A 17401-nucleotide genomic window follows, 5' to 3' on the forward strand; every position below is an offset into this window, starting at 1 on the left:
AGCTGATAAACAACAATGACATTTTTTCGCTGTCTTTTTCTCTTCGGATTTACCGAGGGTGACAGTAATTCAGGAGGGCACTGTACGTTAATGTATGTTTGGAAATGTATGTGTTTACATCCCCCCACATTTAACACAGTTCGCCACAACTATGGCTTAGCCTTTGGTCAATTTCATTCAGTTCAACTTCTGCACTTAACCTTACATTACAGACACGCACACAGACACACACAGACAGACAGACAGACAGACGCACAACCTTTAACCTCCTTTTCTGCTCTCTTGATGACCCCAAACCCCCTCTCAGTCCCTGCAGACCAGTGTAGTCCTCTGTCTCTCTCTCTCTCCCCCCTCTCTCTATTCCCTCTCTCTCTTACTCGACCTTCTCTTTGCTCTCTCGCCACCAAAACGCCAGAACCGTTTTCCACTGAGGGGTGAGATAATGTGCCCTGAGCGAATGGGGTCGATTAGACCTACATGACTCATTGGATCCAATAGAGGGAGAAAGGGAGGGAGAAAGAGAGGATGAGAGAGAGAGAGGAAGAAAGAGAGGGGGAGCTGGGCTTAATTGTGCGATGGGAGGCTAAATGGCGTTATGTAATGTGATGTGAGCGATATGATGGCCACCTCATCCCTCCCTCCCTCCCTCCCTCCCTCCCTCCCTTCCTTCCTTCCTTCCTTCCTTCCTTCCCTCCCTCCCTGAGACCTCGTCTGCAATCTCAGCCTCCACTCAAATTCACCCTCTCAGAACTCTACTCCTCCACACACACAACACACAGGATTTCCCACCACATGTACTTGTAGCCTACCCCTCGACCCCCCGTCTTAGAGCCCTGTTACACACCGTAAACTGAACCCTTCATGACCCATTTGACCAATTAAGCCACTTCGCAACGTTACCAACATAACACAAGATTCTGATTGGGAGTGTGTGTGTGTGTGAGTGAGTGAGCTACGGTACGAGTGTTTGGCTGTGGATGTCCCTCTGTCCGTCGGCTAGCACTGTGTGCGTGCGAAGGTGTGTGTGTTTGCGGTGTATATCTGTGTGTTTGTGTCGGCTGCGATGCTAGCCCTCTGTTCTCTGCTGTGTGTGTGTGTGTGTGTGTGTGTGTGTGTGTGTGTGTGTGTGTGTGTTAGGACCACCATGGAGAGGGGTGGGGGTGGGGTTGTGAGGGGGGCCATGTCTTCTGACGTGTCTGTTGTTGTTGTCTCCCTCCTCAGGTTGTGTCGTGTCATGCGTTTGTATGTCGGCTCTTGTTGCTCTGTGTTACACTTGTCTGTTTGTCGCTGTCCTCTCCCCAGTCTCTTTCCGTCCGTCTGTCGGTTGTTGTGTCCTGTGTTTTCCTTTGTGCTCCCGTTGTTTTTGGTGTCGTTTTTGTTTTGTGTTGCCGTGTCCTCCTTTCGCTCCTGTGGCTCTTTCCTCTGGTACGGTCTCCACTCTCCTTACTCAGAGACAAATGTACAACTGTCCTGTTTAGCAGTGTACAAACAGTCACACAAACAATACACAAATCCAAGGTACTGTATAACAATTGGAGAATTCTGAGAGAAGAAAAAACTGTGACGCACTTAAATACAGATGATTGGACCAAATCAGTGTGAACATGTTTGTGTCTATATAAACTGGTAGCAGAGTAAAGGCCACTGGTGTGTACTGGTTCATTTCTTGAAGTGAAAGCTGGTTACTTCTCTCTCTTTTCCGGAACTGACCTCCACTCTGAGGTGACCAGAACATTGTTTCATCACAGTACCAGGGGGGAGCCCAGGCCCTATTTGCTGGTCCAGTGTCAGTCCGTTGGACCTAAGTCCTCTCCATTCTCCTTTACAACCCTAAACCAAGACTGACTCTGGATCATATCTATGCCTGCTCCCTAATCCCCATCCACCACAAATGTCCCTATACGAGTGGCATTGACTCAAGATGTCAAGCTATCGTAGTCAATACAGCAGTAGATGTATGAATGCCAGTGGCTGGAGTGGGGGATGCATTTGGCTGTGCTGAAACACTGTTCACGAGTCTAGTGCTTTTAAGGTGTGCTTCAGTCCTTTAGTGGGAGAGCACTAAGGCCAGGCTAGATCAAAACGTAGAGGTCTAGTCTAGATACTGTACACACTTTGGGACTGAAAGGCTTACCGGCACTGGGCACCCCTCCACACACGTAGTGTTACACGCAGACAGACTGACAGACTGACAGACTGACAGACTGACAGACTGACAGACTGACAGACTGACAGACTGACAGACTGACAGACTGACTGACTGACTGACTGACTGACTGACTGACTGACTGACTGACTGACAGACTGACAGGCAGACAGACTGATTTACAAGTAGACAGACTTACAGACTGATTTACAAGCAGACAGACTGATTTACAAGCAGACAGACTGATTTACAAGCAGACAGACTGATTTACAAGCAGACAGACTTACAGACAGAGACTGGCGGACGGACGGACCGACAGACCGACTGACGGACCAACCGTCAGACAGCGCCAGGTAAGTGACGGTAGTAGCCGTACGGTCTGTGGTGACTAGCTGACTGGTGTTAGTGATGACAGAGTGTGTTGAGCCACAGCCCCTGACAGCCCTGTAATAATAATAATAATAATAGAAGCTTCCTCCACACTCTAAAAGCGAAAAAAGCCGTCCTCCAAAGGCGCCCCAAAATGGCTGCCGGCCTTCCGCTTTTAAAGTGGGATATTGTGCTTTAAACCTCCCCTTCTTCCCCTTCTTCCTCCTTCTGGCGCTTCTCCATTGTTTCTGTGCCCAGAGTGGTTCTGCTGGTTTATGGCTTTATTTTAATGTGGTTTATTTTATGACGCGTGCAGCTTTGACCTCTGTTGACAAATGCTAAAGTGCAGAGGTCAGGAAAGGTTAAAGCTTGGAGGGTTGGGCTCCTTACGTCTGTTCCCTGCGTCCCAATATCTGTCCTTACTCCCGAAGTGTGCACTTGTTCACTACCCTCATGGATTTAAAAGAAAAAGATTGGTATGCCTAAAACATATGGTGGAAACTCTGTCCAGAGCAAATCCAATGGTTACACAAGTCCAATGCTTTTCAAATGCGCTGGGGGAAAGCACAAGCGTACACTTCAGGAGAAAGGACATATTGGGAAGCAGCCTTTCTCTCCCTGACTCTGTAATACTTTCCTCTGATAAATATTGTATAGTGTAATAGTGTAATTGGTGTGTTTGAGGGTGTGTGTGGATATTGTGTTGTGTTTTATGTACATGTGATGTGTGTATAATTTGTTTATTGGTGGCTATTATTTTCTTGTCTGTAATGTACTGTGGAATATATATCTTTTTTCACCTTTCCTTCTATATCTTTACCGCTCCTCTTCTTTTCCTCTCTCTCTCTCTCTCTCTCTCTCGCTTTTCTCCTTATTTCCCACTGTTGCCAAGGAAACAGTGGAAGAGAGCATTCTGGGACTTTTGTGCAAAGCATTCTGGGTTAGATTATTAAAATGAATGATTGCATAATTCTTTCACTTTAATAATGTGTAAATGTGTTGTACTATGTGTTGTAAGTAATCCAATCAGATAATACTACATGTAGTCATCAAACCATGCTCCCACGATGCACTGAGTTCACGTTGTATTATTATAATTTTTCTTTGTTCTTTGTTTATCATTTTAGTATTTTGCTTTTTATTCTCATGTACTATTAATTCTAATGTATTATTTGTCGAAAGACCTCATCAAATCCAGAAGTGGCCTCTATCCCTATTAACCCTAGACAGACTGATCCAGGACCAGGGTGAATCCCCTCCCTAAGGACTCCTAGTGGAGCAGAGTGCCTTTGTCCTGTAAGAGCTGATCTAGGACCAAAGTGTTCCCCTGGGGCTCTTACACTGAGAGCAGCTTGAGTGGCACTTACAGCCTGTCAGGCTCTGCTTTTAAAACACTGGAGTAGTCCAGGGTTGCTTCCCAAATGGCACCCTATTCCCTATGAAGATAACTACCCTCTATGTGCACTGGTCAAAAGTAGTGCACTATATAGGGAATAGGGTGCCATATGTGACTGGAGTGGGTTCGTTTAGAATCTGGGGTCCGTACAATTAATCTCTCTCATGTGCGCTGTTCCAGTTGATCTCTTCTACAATTGATTTTCCCCCGTAGACACAAAGCACCACCGCCATTAGGCTGCTGCTCTCTCTATGCTGCACTCGGAATCATTGCTGGACGGAAGGAGATGCCGTTCCACAATGGTGTTCTCTCTCTCTCTCTCTCTCTCTATTTCTCTCTTTGACACTTTGTTCCCCTTCTCTCTATCCCCTCCCTTTCCCCCTTCTATCTGCCCCCCCCCCCCCCCCACACACACACACACACACTTTTAATTAGCAATCTCATGGCACCCATTTTGTTATTCAAACCAGGCTGTCTTGATAATCAATGGCCTTTTAGAATGGACTTTGACTATTGGCGGCAGACCAGAACACTTTGCCTGAGTTCTGCCTCTGGATCCCTGTAGGTCTATATACCTGGGTATGTGATGCAGTGATGGTAAAACTGCAGATTAAAGACAAAGATAATATTGCACTTATATTGATAATTTTGACCGTTGAACAACTGCTAATATAAAAAATCAATCCAATGCTGTACATGACAATACGCGCCCAACCCCCCTCGATCTAAACCAATAGGATGTATTTTAGAATCAGCAGGTGAAAATACTGTCTGCAGAATCAGGCAGGCACGATTATATATTATGTCAACAAATAGACTGGGATATACTGCATGTGACGGTGACATAGAGTCCGCATTATGTCAACAAATAGACTGGGATATACTGCATGTGACGGTGACATAGAGTCCGCATTATGTCAACAAATAGACTGGGATATACTGCATGTGACAGTGAAATAGAGTCCGCATTATGTCAACAAATAGACTGGGATATACTGCATGTGACAGTGACATAGAGTCCGGATTATGTCAACAAATAGACTGAGATTTACTGGTTGTGACATAGAGTCCTGGAGGGTGTGGGTCTGAGCATGCTTGTGTGTGTGTGTGTGTATGTGTGTGTGTTATTTATTGTCCTATCTCGGTCATTGACGCCAACATGGAATCATTTCTACTGTATATACTCTGGTTATCCTCTGTATATACAGAACATATATGTGTAACATACATCTATGGGTTATGTTCATTGTAGCAGTGTCAGTACAAACTGTTTCCTGTTTCTTAGATTATGTCCCAATATTACCATAATACTAAACTAACCCTTTTCACCTCATAGAATATCTCTCTTTCTCTGTCTGTCCTGCCCCCCCCCCCCTCTCTTTCTCGCTCTCTTCCACCCTCCCCCTTTCTCTCTCTTTCTCCCACAATCTCTCTTTTCTGCCCTCCCTCATTTGTCTCTCTCCCTCTTTCTTTTCCACCCCTATTCTCTCGCTCTCTCTCTCTCTCTCTCGTTCTCTCATCTCTGTCTTTCTCTCCATCATGGGCCACTATCAAGGTACATTGAATATGCATTAGGAAAAGAACAGTTGGATTAGATTCTTCAATCAGGAGGAGATGTAGTAGGTTTATTCATGCCCCTCTCCCTCTCCCCATCGTAAGTAATGTGTGTTCTGCATGTGTGTTCATGTATGGTGTCCATGTGACATAGCAGAGAGCTGGCCGTCTAGGCCTCGGCGTGGCCTCCTATGAATCAACTCAAATGTTCTTTGGGGATAAGGTGTTTGTGTGTTAAAACGTGGTTCAGTTTGTCATGCTATGTCTAATACATACAGATTGTCTACTGTATGTATGGTTACTGTGCCAATTGTGTTGTCTGTCATACATCCATAAATGTGAAAAATGTGTTTCAAATATTGCCTCGGGTGATTACAAATCTACATGTTGCTTCGTAATGTGACATAACAATAATCAGCCAATGCAAATATATAATACTTTGTATATAATACAAACAAGTGGGAAAGTAATAAGAAACATTTATGCAAGTTAAGATATTTAAACCTATTAAAAGAAAATGTACTATACTTTAGCAGTTTAAAACAATGTACAGTATATGCATTTATTTAATACTACAGTGATAGATATTACAGTGATACTACACTAATACTACAGTGATACTGTACCACAGTAATACTACAGTAATACTACTACAGTGATACCACAGTTGTACTTCAGTGATACTACAGCACACACATTATTGAACTCTATTGCTACATAGGTATCTACTACACAATACTGGAGTATATAGCCTATACAGTATCTGACATCAACTACCTGAGCGTGCATATTTATTTACATCCACTACCAGCGATCCAAACACTAGATGTACTACAAAATGGCTGCCATAACAAAGTATATAACAACTCTGATATTGGAAACCTTATCTGCATGTGGATTTGCACTGGGGGAAATATTTGCCCCCTTGTACCCCCTTGTTTCCCTCAACCCCTCCCCCTCTCAGACTAACTTCCATGTTCCGTTCCATCCCATCCCCAGGACATCCCCAGTCATTGCACCTGCGTAGCATAACTAAAGTTTGACCTGAGGTACGTACAACCGACTAGCTTCCTGCCCTCCTCCTCTGTAATACTATCTTCACACTATCAAGCCGACCCGAACCATACTGAACCATACTGCGCTGGCACACAAAGCTTCTTTTCACATTGTCTATTCCAGCAGAGTTCCAGCAACTGTAACCACTAACCAGGCCAGCGCAGTACAGCTTGGTTTGGCTCGGCTCTGTTTGGCTCGGTAGTGTGAAAAGGGTACAGGAGGAACAAGCTGGTATGTCACGGCTTTGGCAAGAACAGTGCTGCATTCTGCTGCATTAAACAACCAGGCTTTGCCGTGAAGTCCTGTAGAGTGGCGTGAATGTGTTCAACCTGATATATGTAAGGATTTAATGCAAGAATGGAGTACAATTACGTCCATTAGCTTTTACAAATCTAAAAGTAGTTTTTATAGTCTGAGATCGAATAGCATTGATCATCTTTGATAGTGAAGCACAATGCATGTTTCCCAGCAAGAAAGCTTCGGCATTGGATATTGTGTGACCTCACAACTTCTTGGCCAAACTATAGATCGCAGGCCAGCTTCAATTCATCTTGTTTTATGGCGTGTGTGTGTGTGTGAGTGAGTGTGTGTGTGGTAGTACAGTATGCCTTTGTGTCAAGAATTAAGCTATGAAACAGAGTTAAGTTCTCCGGAGTGCTAATCAAGCAATAGGAGTTCCCGATAAAGTGAAAAAGAGATCATATTTGTACCGTTAATTGGCAAATGTATTATTATTATAATTATTATTATATTATTTTGCTCTCTTTGTTGATATTTATGGTTTGACATTTTTTTTTGCGATAATTTAATGAACCATTTTTGCTTGTACTTTTACCTCTATCTCTCTCTGTCTCTTTCTCTCTGTCACCCCCTAGTTGTAAGGTGCATGTTGCATGGTGTGCTGGGTGCTGTGAAGGAGGTGATCTGGGTAACGTTAGATGAACAGTATGGCTAATGACTATTGGCCGATCAAATTGTCACTACCAACCACATATTCGCCTATCTATCCATTGTATTTACACATAGCCTAGTTCTAAGACATTATATAGGTCCAGGAGTTTTGTCCAGACCACCTGATCCGACCAAGAAAAACCCAAGGCTCTAGTCCTTCCGCAGACACCTGAAACCCCACCTCTTTAAGGAATACCTAGGATAGGATAAAGTAATCCTTCTAACCCCCCCCCCCAAAAAAATATATAGATGTACTATTGTAAAGTGGTTGTTCCACTGGATATCATAAGGTGAATGCACCAATTTGTAAGTCGCTCTGGATAAGAGCGTCTGCTAAATGACGTAAATGTAAATGTAGTTCAGAGTTATAAAACGATGGCCCAGAGTTTTCCCCAACCCTGTGACCTGACCAAGGAAAACCTCCCGGCCCTGTATTATGACATTACAATTCCACAAATAAATCATTACGCTGGGTATGGCTGGAATCCGTCCAACGGTTACCAGCCGTTACCAAAGGCTACCAGTGTTTACTCATGTTTACCACGTTGTTCTTTCCCACCTCAACCTCTCCTGAGCAGGGCCTTCGTCCCTATCCCGGTCCTGTCCTGGTCTCAGTGAGCTGAGCTAAGCGAGGCTTCGTTAAAGCCTAAAAAAACAAACATGTCATCACTGTAGGACACGATAGGCCAACCGGTTTGGAGGAGTGGAACCCTGCGCGCACACTCACTCTTCCTAATCAACTAAGAGCTGCAGGGCTGGGATTGATGAGGGCTGTTACAAGGGTCGACGTCTCAAACACGAGTGTTTGAATAGAGAAAGACCAAAGCAGGAGGTTATCCAACACAGCCATGTACCTTTGAATAATAATCATGTGTGTACTGTACCCTACAGCTAAAGTGATGCTAGTCAGATGCATATGTAAAGATATGAAAACGGTAATTCATGCTAATGCGTAAATATATTGTAATTAGAGAGTAGACACATGCACATATATTTACACATTATTAATTTGACACGTTAACAGTATGTTTGAGTACAGAATCCTGGAAATTACTGTACCCTCAAACGGGCACACAAACCATTAACACACATGCAAATGAACACACACACACACACTCTCTCTCATCACACCCACTCGGCCAAAGAGGAGTGGTCAGGTTGTGAGGAACACGATGACCCAGATCTGTCGCATAGCTGTGCTACCCGGGCAGTATTACCCAGCATGCCTCCTGTTCACAGCACCAGCCCATGACTGAGTGGCTCCTATAGGCTATGCATTAATGTAAGAGCCTGGCGTCAAACTGATTTACTAACTAATCTGGCTGCAACAACATTAGCCCAGTGCTCCCCAACCCCAAACCTGCCCCTCGGTGTGGTGTTCTAAGTTCTAAATTCCAGACAGGGGCACAAATGATCTGTTTTCTGAAGAGGATGGAAGTGCAGTAATATTATTAACACTTGGTAGTTGTGATAGTAATTCAGTGTTGTATTATTTTGTTTTGTGTTCTTTTCAGATTTTGTATTGTTTGTGATGACCCATGTTTTTTCTCTCATTTTGTTTGTTGGTTTGTGTTACTGTGAGGAGAGGGATGGGAGTCTACAACCTCTCCCCATGCTGTTAGCGACTATGGCCCACATTTAATCAACTACAGATATTGAAAGAAACCGCACTACCTGCTGAAAAACCCCCCAGCATAGGCCAGCCTTCGTTGTGTTTTCTCTGGTGACCAGCCTTCGTTGTGTTTTCTCTGGTGACCAGCCTTCGTTGTGTTTTCTCTGGTGACCAGCCTACGTTGTGTTTTCTCTGGTGACCAGCCTTCGTTGTGTTTTCTCTGGTGACCAGCCTTCGTTGTGTTTTCTCTGGTGACCAGCCTTCGTTGTGTTTTCTCTGGTGACCAGCCTTCGTTGTGTTTTCTCTGGTGACCAGCCTACATTGTGTTTTCTCTGGTGACCAGCCTTCGTTGTGTTTTCTCTGGTGACCAGCCTTCGTTGTGTTTTCTCTGGTGACCAGCCTTCGTTGTGTTTTCTCTGGTGACCAGCCTTCGTTGTGTTTTCTCTGGTGACCAGCCTTCGTTGTGTTTTCTCTGGTGACCAGCCTTCGTTGTGTTTTCTCTGGTGACCAGCCTTCGTTGTGTTTTCTCTGGTGACCAGCCTTCGTTGTGTTTTCTCCGGTGACCAGCCTTCGTTGTGTTTTCGCCAGTGACCAGCCCGAGCTGACAAGGTAAAAATCTGTCGTTCTGCCCCTGAGCAAGGCACTGTTCCCCAGGCGCCGAAGACGTGGATGTCGATTATGGCAGCCCCCTGCACCTCTCTGATGCAGAAGACACATTTCAGTTGAATGCATTCAGTTGTACAGCTGACTAGGTATCTCCCTTTCCTTCGTTCGGTTTTTGCCGGCGACCAGACTTCGCTGTGTTTTTAACACTGATGACCAACATAAGCTGGTCACCCGCAAAACCAGCATCAAGTCACATTATGCTGGCTTGAAAAGGAATTTCTAATTCCTATTGGAATCCAGACTGAATAGTGATATCCAATAATTGGACCATTCACTCACTCACTCACTCACTCACTCACTCACTCACTTTCTATGCAAAAACATAGATATTGAAACAAACAATTCTAAAACGGCAATAGAGCATGCTGGGAAATATGATAATGATGGGTGTGGTTTCGGAGACCAGCTGGAGCAGCATACACACAAAGAAAAAGGTTCTTCAGGGGTTCTTTGTCAGGGGTGATGTGTGTAACACTGCATATCAGGAAGGGTTCACTACTGTTGTGGTGGTTGTGAAGAACCACCATGTTTTCCGTTTATGCTATAAAATGCACTGTTAAGTTCCTGTCATTTTACGGTACACTACAGGCTACTGGTTGCAGTAAAAGTAAGGTAAACAACAACAAGTTACTCAAGTTTTTCAGACCAATTATTATATTTTTTTTTTCACCGTTATTTAACTAGGTAGGCCAGTTGAGAACAAGTTCTCATTTACAACTGCAACCTGGCCAAGATAAAGCAAAGCAGTGCGACACAAACAACACAGAGTTACACATGGGATAAACAAACGTACAGTCAATAACACAATAGAAAAACCTATATACAGTGTCTGCAAATGTAGTAAGATTAGGGAGGTAAGGCAATAAATAGGCCATAGTGGCGAAATAATTACAATTTAGCATTAACACTGGAGTGATAGATGAGCAGAAGATGAATGTGCAAGTGGAGATACTGGGGTGCAAAGGAGAAAAAAAAAGAAAAAAATAACAATATGGGGATGAGGTAGTTGGGTGGACTATTTACAGATGGGCTGTGTACAGGTGCAATGATTGGTAAGCTGCTCTGACAGCTGATGCTTAAAGTTAGAGGGAGATATGAGTGTCCAGCTTCAGTGATTTTTGCAATTCGTTCCAGTCACTGGCAGCAGAGAACTGTAAGGAAAGGCGGCCAAACGAGGAGTTGGCTTTGGGGATGGCCAGTGAAATATACCTGCTGGAGCGTGTGCTACGGGTGGGTGCTGCTATGGTGACCAGTGAGCTGAGATAAGGCAGGGATTTACCTAGCAAAGACTTATAGATGACCTGATGGGTTTGGCGACGAATATGAAGCGAGGGCCAGCCAACGAGAGCATACAGGTTGCAGTGGTGGGTAGTATATTGTGCTTTGGTGATAAAACGGATGGCACTGTGATAGACTACATCCAGTTTGCTGAGTAGAGTGATGGAGGCTATTTTGTAAATGACATCGCCGAAGTCAAGGATCGGTAGGATAGTCAGTTTTACGAGGGTATGTTTGGCAGCATGAATGAAGGATGCTTTGTTGCGAAATAGGAAGACGATTCTAGATTTCATTTTCGATTGGAGATGCTTAATGTGAGTCTGGAAGGAGAGTTTACAGTCTAACCAGACACCTAGGTATTTGTAGTTGTCCACATATTCTAAGTCAGAACCGTCCAGAGTAGTGATGCTAGACGGTCGGGCGGGTGCGGGCTGCGATCGGTTGAAGAGCATGCATTTAGTTTTACTTGCATTTAAGAGCAGTTGGAGGCCACGGAAGGAGTGTTGTATGGCATTGAGGCTCGTCTGGAGGTTTGTTAACACAGTGTCCAAAGAAGGGCCAGAAGTATACAGAATGGTGTCGTCTGCGTAGAGGTGGCTCAGAGAATCACCAGCAGCAAGAGCGACATCATTGATGTATACAGAGAAAAGAGTCGGCCCAAGGATTGAGCCCTGTGGCACCCCCATAGAGACTGCCAGAGGTCCGGACAACAGGCCCTCCGATTTGACACACTGAACTCGGTCTGAGAAGTAGTTGGTCAACCAGGCGAGGCAGTCATTAGAGAAACCAAGGCTGTTGTGTCTGCTGGTAAGAAATTAAGTTGTTATTGCTGTAAAAGGACAGAATGCTGCTGAATGTTGTTACTTGAGACTATACCCAACTGGGGGTTTGAACTCACAACCTGTTGGTTGTTAATGACATGAATAACCTGCTTATCCCACTAGGTCTGTGGGCATGACAGAGATTGGCCACAGAGAAACAACAAATGTCGGTACATGTAAGTGTCTTATATAGGCTGAAAGCTTAAATTCTTGTTAATATAACTGCACTGTCCAATTTACAGTAGCTATTACTGCGAATAAAATGCCATGCTATTGTTTGAGGAGAACTCCTAACAACAAAACACTTTTTTTCACCGCGATAGGTTTGATTAATTCACCTCTGAAGGTGAAATGTGTACTTACATTCTGAAATCTTGCTCTGATTTATCATCCAAAGGGTCCCAGAGATAACGTGAAGTGTCGTTTTGTTAGATAAAATAATTTTTCATATCCTAAAAAGGTCCATATAGCATGCACGATCAATTTTGTATTTCCACTCGTTCAATTTGCAAAGAAAGGAATCTGTGAAAATCTTACCCTAAACGTTGTTTCAACGAATCAAATCACGTTCGTATGTATTCCTCAGAGATCCTAGAACGTAACAGGACTTCACTATATTGTTAGGTGTGTAGTATATCCTATAGGACACCATATTTGGTCAGAGAGCGACGTCTTCATGGCACGTCGATGGTGCAGGCGGTCTTCACTTGAATGACTGTATCTTTGTCAAATAAAGCTAGCTAGATAGCCAATGAGCTGGGCTTTACGGGAGTATCCGGAAACCCTATGTCTGTTGCAAAATGTAGGTGCTAACCTTTTGCGACAGCATGCCTTTTCCTTTTGAACAAAAATGATAAGAACATACAGAGTTATGAAGTTATGAAAACTGATTGTTTTGCAAATGTTGAACTTATAAAATGGCTACTAATACTGGAAAGCTAAATCAAAGTCCAAGTATACAGATTTGACAATATTCTTGCAGAAAAATGTGATATGATTGCAAATGTCTCTTTCACGATTTGCCGAGATGTACCTAGGTGACTTCACACTAAATGTCCTGTAGCTCGCTCATACTTAAAGTTATCCATCTGAACATACACTGCACATACACTGCTGCCATCTTGTGGACACCATCGGAATTACAACCAGAGTGATGGCTGGAACTGGGACCTTTCTCTTGCATTTCAAAGATGGTGGTAGAAAAAAAACGGTTGGTTTTTTTCTTTGTAATTTCTTCTACCAGATCTATTGTGTTGTATTCTCCTACATTCAATTCACATTTCCACAAACTTGAAAGTGTTTCCTTTCAAATGGAACCAAGAATATGCATATCCTTGCTTCAGGGCCTGAGCTATAGGCAGTTAGATTTGGGTATGTCATTTAGGTGAAAAAAAGGGGGCTATCCCTAAGAAGTTAATGTCCTGAATGACCTGCTAAGCCCACCAGGTCTGTGGGCATGACAGGGATCGGCCACAGATTTAAAGGCAAGAATACATTTCTGCTCTAAAAGTTGCTAAGAACCAAGTAAATAATTGTCAGATTATCTGACAACACCAATGGAAAAAATACAGTGCTCAGGGCCACTTGATGTAAAGTGTGCATAAATACTTTGGGGATTTGAACTTGCAAGATTTTGGGCGGAAGCAGTGCCACCAGGAACATCTTTATTACCAAGAACATATATGCACACACTCTCAAAATGAGGGTACAGTTATTAGAGTACAGTCTTGTTCCCTGGAATACAAAAAGGTCAAAGGTAAGATACCTTTAGAGATACACATAGGAACTCACATGGTACTGGTCCGTTCCTTTTAGGGTACAGGTATGGATAATCTAGTATAATGGTACATTTTCTACCCAATATTTTGAATATAAGGTACAATCACTGCACTTTGAAATGTAGGTGGGGGGATGTGTTTGTGCCAACCGTCAGTTGAAATGTTGTACCAGTTTAAGGGGGTGATGTGGGTATGTTGTCAAAGGTTGAGCACCTCTTTTAACACTGTCACTTCTGCAATCTTTGTAAGAGCATGTGACAATAAAGACCTGCACTGTTAAGAGGTAGCGGCAGGTAGCATTGTGGTTAGAGCGTTAGACCAGTAACTAAAAGGTTGCAAGATCGAATCCCCGAGCTGACAAGGTAAAGATCTGTCCTTCTGCCCCTGAACAAGGCAGTTAACCCACTATTCCTAGGCTGTCATTGTAAATAAGAATTTGTTCTTAACTGACTTGCCTAGTTAAATAAAGGTATAAAATAAAAAAGAGGTTACTGTGCATTTCAGTAGTGATGACAAACCGAGGCTCTCTGAAGGATTTGACGCTTTCACCAAATTGTGCTGAAAAACACTTAATTACTCAGAGCTTCATTATCTGTTCACAATGTACATTAGTTGCATCTCCTGGTCAGCAATAAATAGCAGCGTATGATTATCATATAAAGTATTTCTTTCTCCACTGTTTTCATCAAAACCCCTATAGTCAGTTGGAACACCAGGTTCACATCTGTCATTATGCTTCCCTTTTTTACCTTCAAGTTGACTATTTTTCATAATCTGAATCTATGACATTATTTAGGATGCTGAAGACAGAAGCTTATACTATACCAAATAAAACTAATTATTTGAACAACAGTGTAGAAAGTGTGGTTTCACATAAAACAATTTTCTAAATAGTGTGCCTTCAACAAGATTCGACCACGTACCCTTGCGTCCCTGAATTGTTCCCTAATCTACTTGATAAATTACTGGTCAGATTAAGATATTTGTACAAAATCATTACTATATCTGTAAGTACAGTGTCCAGTAGAGGTCGATGTTTGAAAGCAGCTTGGAATCAAAGAAAGCACCGGAACCTCGACGAAATCAGTGGGATCTCGCATTTTGAAACACACGGTTTGAAAAAGCACGGAATCAAACGAAGCCTCGGACATCACTGATGACGTACTACTGATAAAATGATGCACGCATCGGCACACTGCTTCGAAGTTAGCTGCTTAGCAATTTCGACTCATGCCTCGGAGCTCCGTTACCAAACGTAACATGACTACATTTCACAGTAACTTAATGGAAATGAATTGGCTCGAAGTTGCTTTGAATTCTGCGTTACCTAATTGGTAACTCACTGACAACTAACTGCCAGTAACGTACTGGCACCTTAACTGGCAGCCAGTAAAGTGCACAGAAACTTACTTGCAGCCAGTAGCTCACTGTACCTTCCCTGAACCTTTCTGATTCCAAGATGGCGTATAACATTAGGTGACAACTACTCAGCATTCTTTGTGGTGTGCACACTTGGGAACCAGCCTCACCTCGCCTCAACCTCTTGGTTGATAGCAAACTGACCTTCCTGCCACACCTTCAGGTCAGTGAGCGTGACAGAGATCAGCCACAGTAAGTTACTGTGAATTTTACAATAACTGCTTGCAGCAAGCTGACAGTAAGTTAAGGAAAATTAAACATTAACTTCCTGATGAAAGTGCCATTAAGTTACTGGGAAATGCACAGTAACCTCTTAACAGCACAGCTCTTGATTGTCACAAGCTCTTAAAAAGATGTAGAACTGGGACCGGACAAATGAGGCGCTCAACCTTCATCTTCTATGATATCATGGCGGTCCACAAACAAACGTTTAAGGGCATGCCGTTACCTACTGTGCTGGAATCAATCATGATCTGTCCTATTCTGTACTACCATGAAAATAAAAACCAGATAAATTCCTACTAACTTCTACCACACCCTCTCCCAAAACCCCTCCCCAACCCCCCTACCCCATTAAACTTTACCTATTTAATACTGAAACACTCCACCCTTAGGATTGTTCAGCATGCCAACAACCATTTCACCAGTAACATCTGTTATCCCCCAATATCTCTTTTGCTGTCTCCACAATAACCTTCAACCTGGCATTTCTACTTCCCACAACCAGAGTCATATTGATAACCTTACCAATAAAAGCTATGAAGTCAACTGCATTCATTATCAAAGTGTCCATTGACACTGCAAATTCATGAGCGCAAGACTTCTGAACATGCCTCGAAACCATGCCAGGACCAGCAGAAACACCAGCCCAGACGTTAGGTCCACTTAGGAGCAGCCACGGAAGCGCCATCGTTCCACACTGTAACTCCACCAATCTGTCTTACAGCCTCTGCATACGATACATCATGACTAGTTGTGTATTTCTGAGCTTCTCTGGCCTCTCTGCACCTGACATCCACCGACTGCTACACTGTGTTCTCCCCTACACAATTACAACACTTAACCTTCACATTGCTCACACATTCACCGGAATCATGTTCCCCTCCACACTTGACACATCTTTTCCTTCCTTTACATTGAACAGCTACATATCCCATTCTTTGACATTTAAAACACTGCAACGGGGACGGGACAAATTCTCTGACATTGAAACTAAGGAATCCTCTCTGTACTTTCCCAGGCATAACCTTCTCAAACCTGAGCAGCACTGATAGGCTTCACTTCTTTGACCCTCTTTCCTACTGATCAACCTTTTGGCCTCAATCACTCTTCCTCCCTTCACATGTTCTTTAATATTATCTGTGGACATAGATATCAGGACCACAGTGATGACTCCCCTCAATATAGCATAATCACCAGGGACATGGCTTTTAATCTTCTTCCCATTAAGCTTTTCCATTTTCAGAATCTTGTCTTGCTGAGCCTGTCTACCACACAATATTAACAGTCTACTATTTCCAATGAACCAAGCTAATTTGACCTACATCTTTCTCTACGGCATTAGTTAGTCAGATAGGGTGTGAATGAGGCCCTGTGGTCTTTCCACTCTGACACATTATTACTTTTGCTTCCTACCTCGGCACTCTTTATGCTTTCTTTACTCAACGCTCCACTGCTTTCAGTATCATGATCTCTCTTCTTCCTATGTCTTTCCACTGCAGATCATTTCAGTCCTTGACCCTCATCCTCCCGCTCCATACCATCGGGACTGACACCCATATTTGTTCGCATTCCAGCACAGCTGTTGCTTCATCAACTTTTTCTCCATTTTGTCTGCACTACTCGCCGCCATTCCGACTCCCAGACACCACACATTACACTTAGATGATTGTACCGGTTGTCAATGTCTGCACTCATTGAGCAGCACACTGCACTGTGCGATAGTTCTACCTCCTCAACCTTCATCGACATAACGATAAAACCTCTTAAACTGGTACAATACTTCCACTGACAATTGGCAGAAATACAACATATTTTAGACCATGCCCCCCCCAAATATGCTAATTTTCCCCACCAGCACGTTGCCCCCACATCCATTTCAATGTGCAGTGAAAGTAAGGTAAACAACAAGTCATTTAAAATACAATAACACCTTAAATCAACTGTAAAAAAGCAATAATAGATAGTTAAATGGGTTCTCATGCACAAAATGCGTATCAGCCAATGAAAAGCGTTGATTTACTTGCATGTGACCAAATGCTAAATTGTAGCTGGTCCCATCAGATAACATGGTACAAGTTAACCCTATGCGAACTTCAACAGGTGGTACTGATTATATCCTGGCACAGGTGCGTC

The 17401-nt window shown here is 43.3% G+C and overlaps 1 protein-coding gene across 3 annotated transcripts in view; it reads left to right on the forward strand.

Moving 5' to 3' along the window:
• LOC106600760 (voltage-gated potassium channel KCNC1) overlaps positions 1–17401 on the forward strand; it is a 93042-nt gene that overhangs the window by 58710 nt on the left and 16931 nt on the right. The window contains exon 4 of one of the 3 annotated variants that reach the window (XM_014192368.3): positions 1222–4297. The exons of the other annotated variants lie outside the window; for them this stretch is intronic. Coding sequence (XP_014047843.2) covers positions 1222–1478 — 257 coding nt within the window. The 3' untranslated portion in view covers positions 1479–4297. Of the gene's footprint in view, positions 1–1221; positions 4298–17401 lie in introns of those variants that run through there. 3 annotated transcript variants of the gene reach the window in all.

This window comes from Salmo salar, chromosome 03 (assembly GCF_965601325.2).
Source record: "Salmo salar chromosome 03, fSalSal1, whole genome shotgun sequence".
In the NCBI taxonomy this organism is placed as follows: domain Eukaryota; kingdom Metazoa; phylum Chordata; class Actinopteri; order Salmoniformes; family Salmonidae; genus Salmo; species Salmo salar.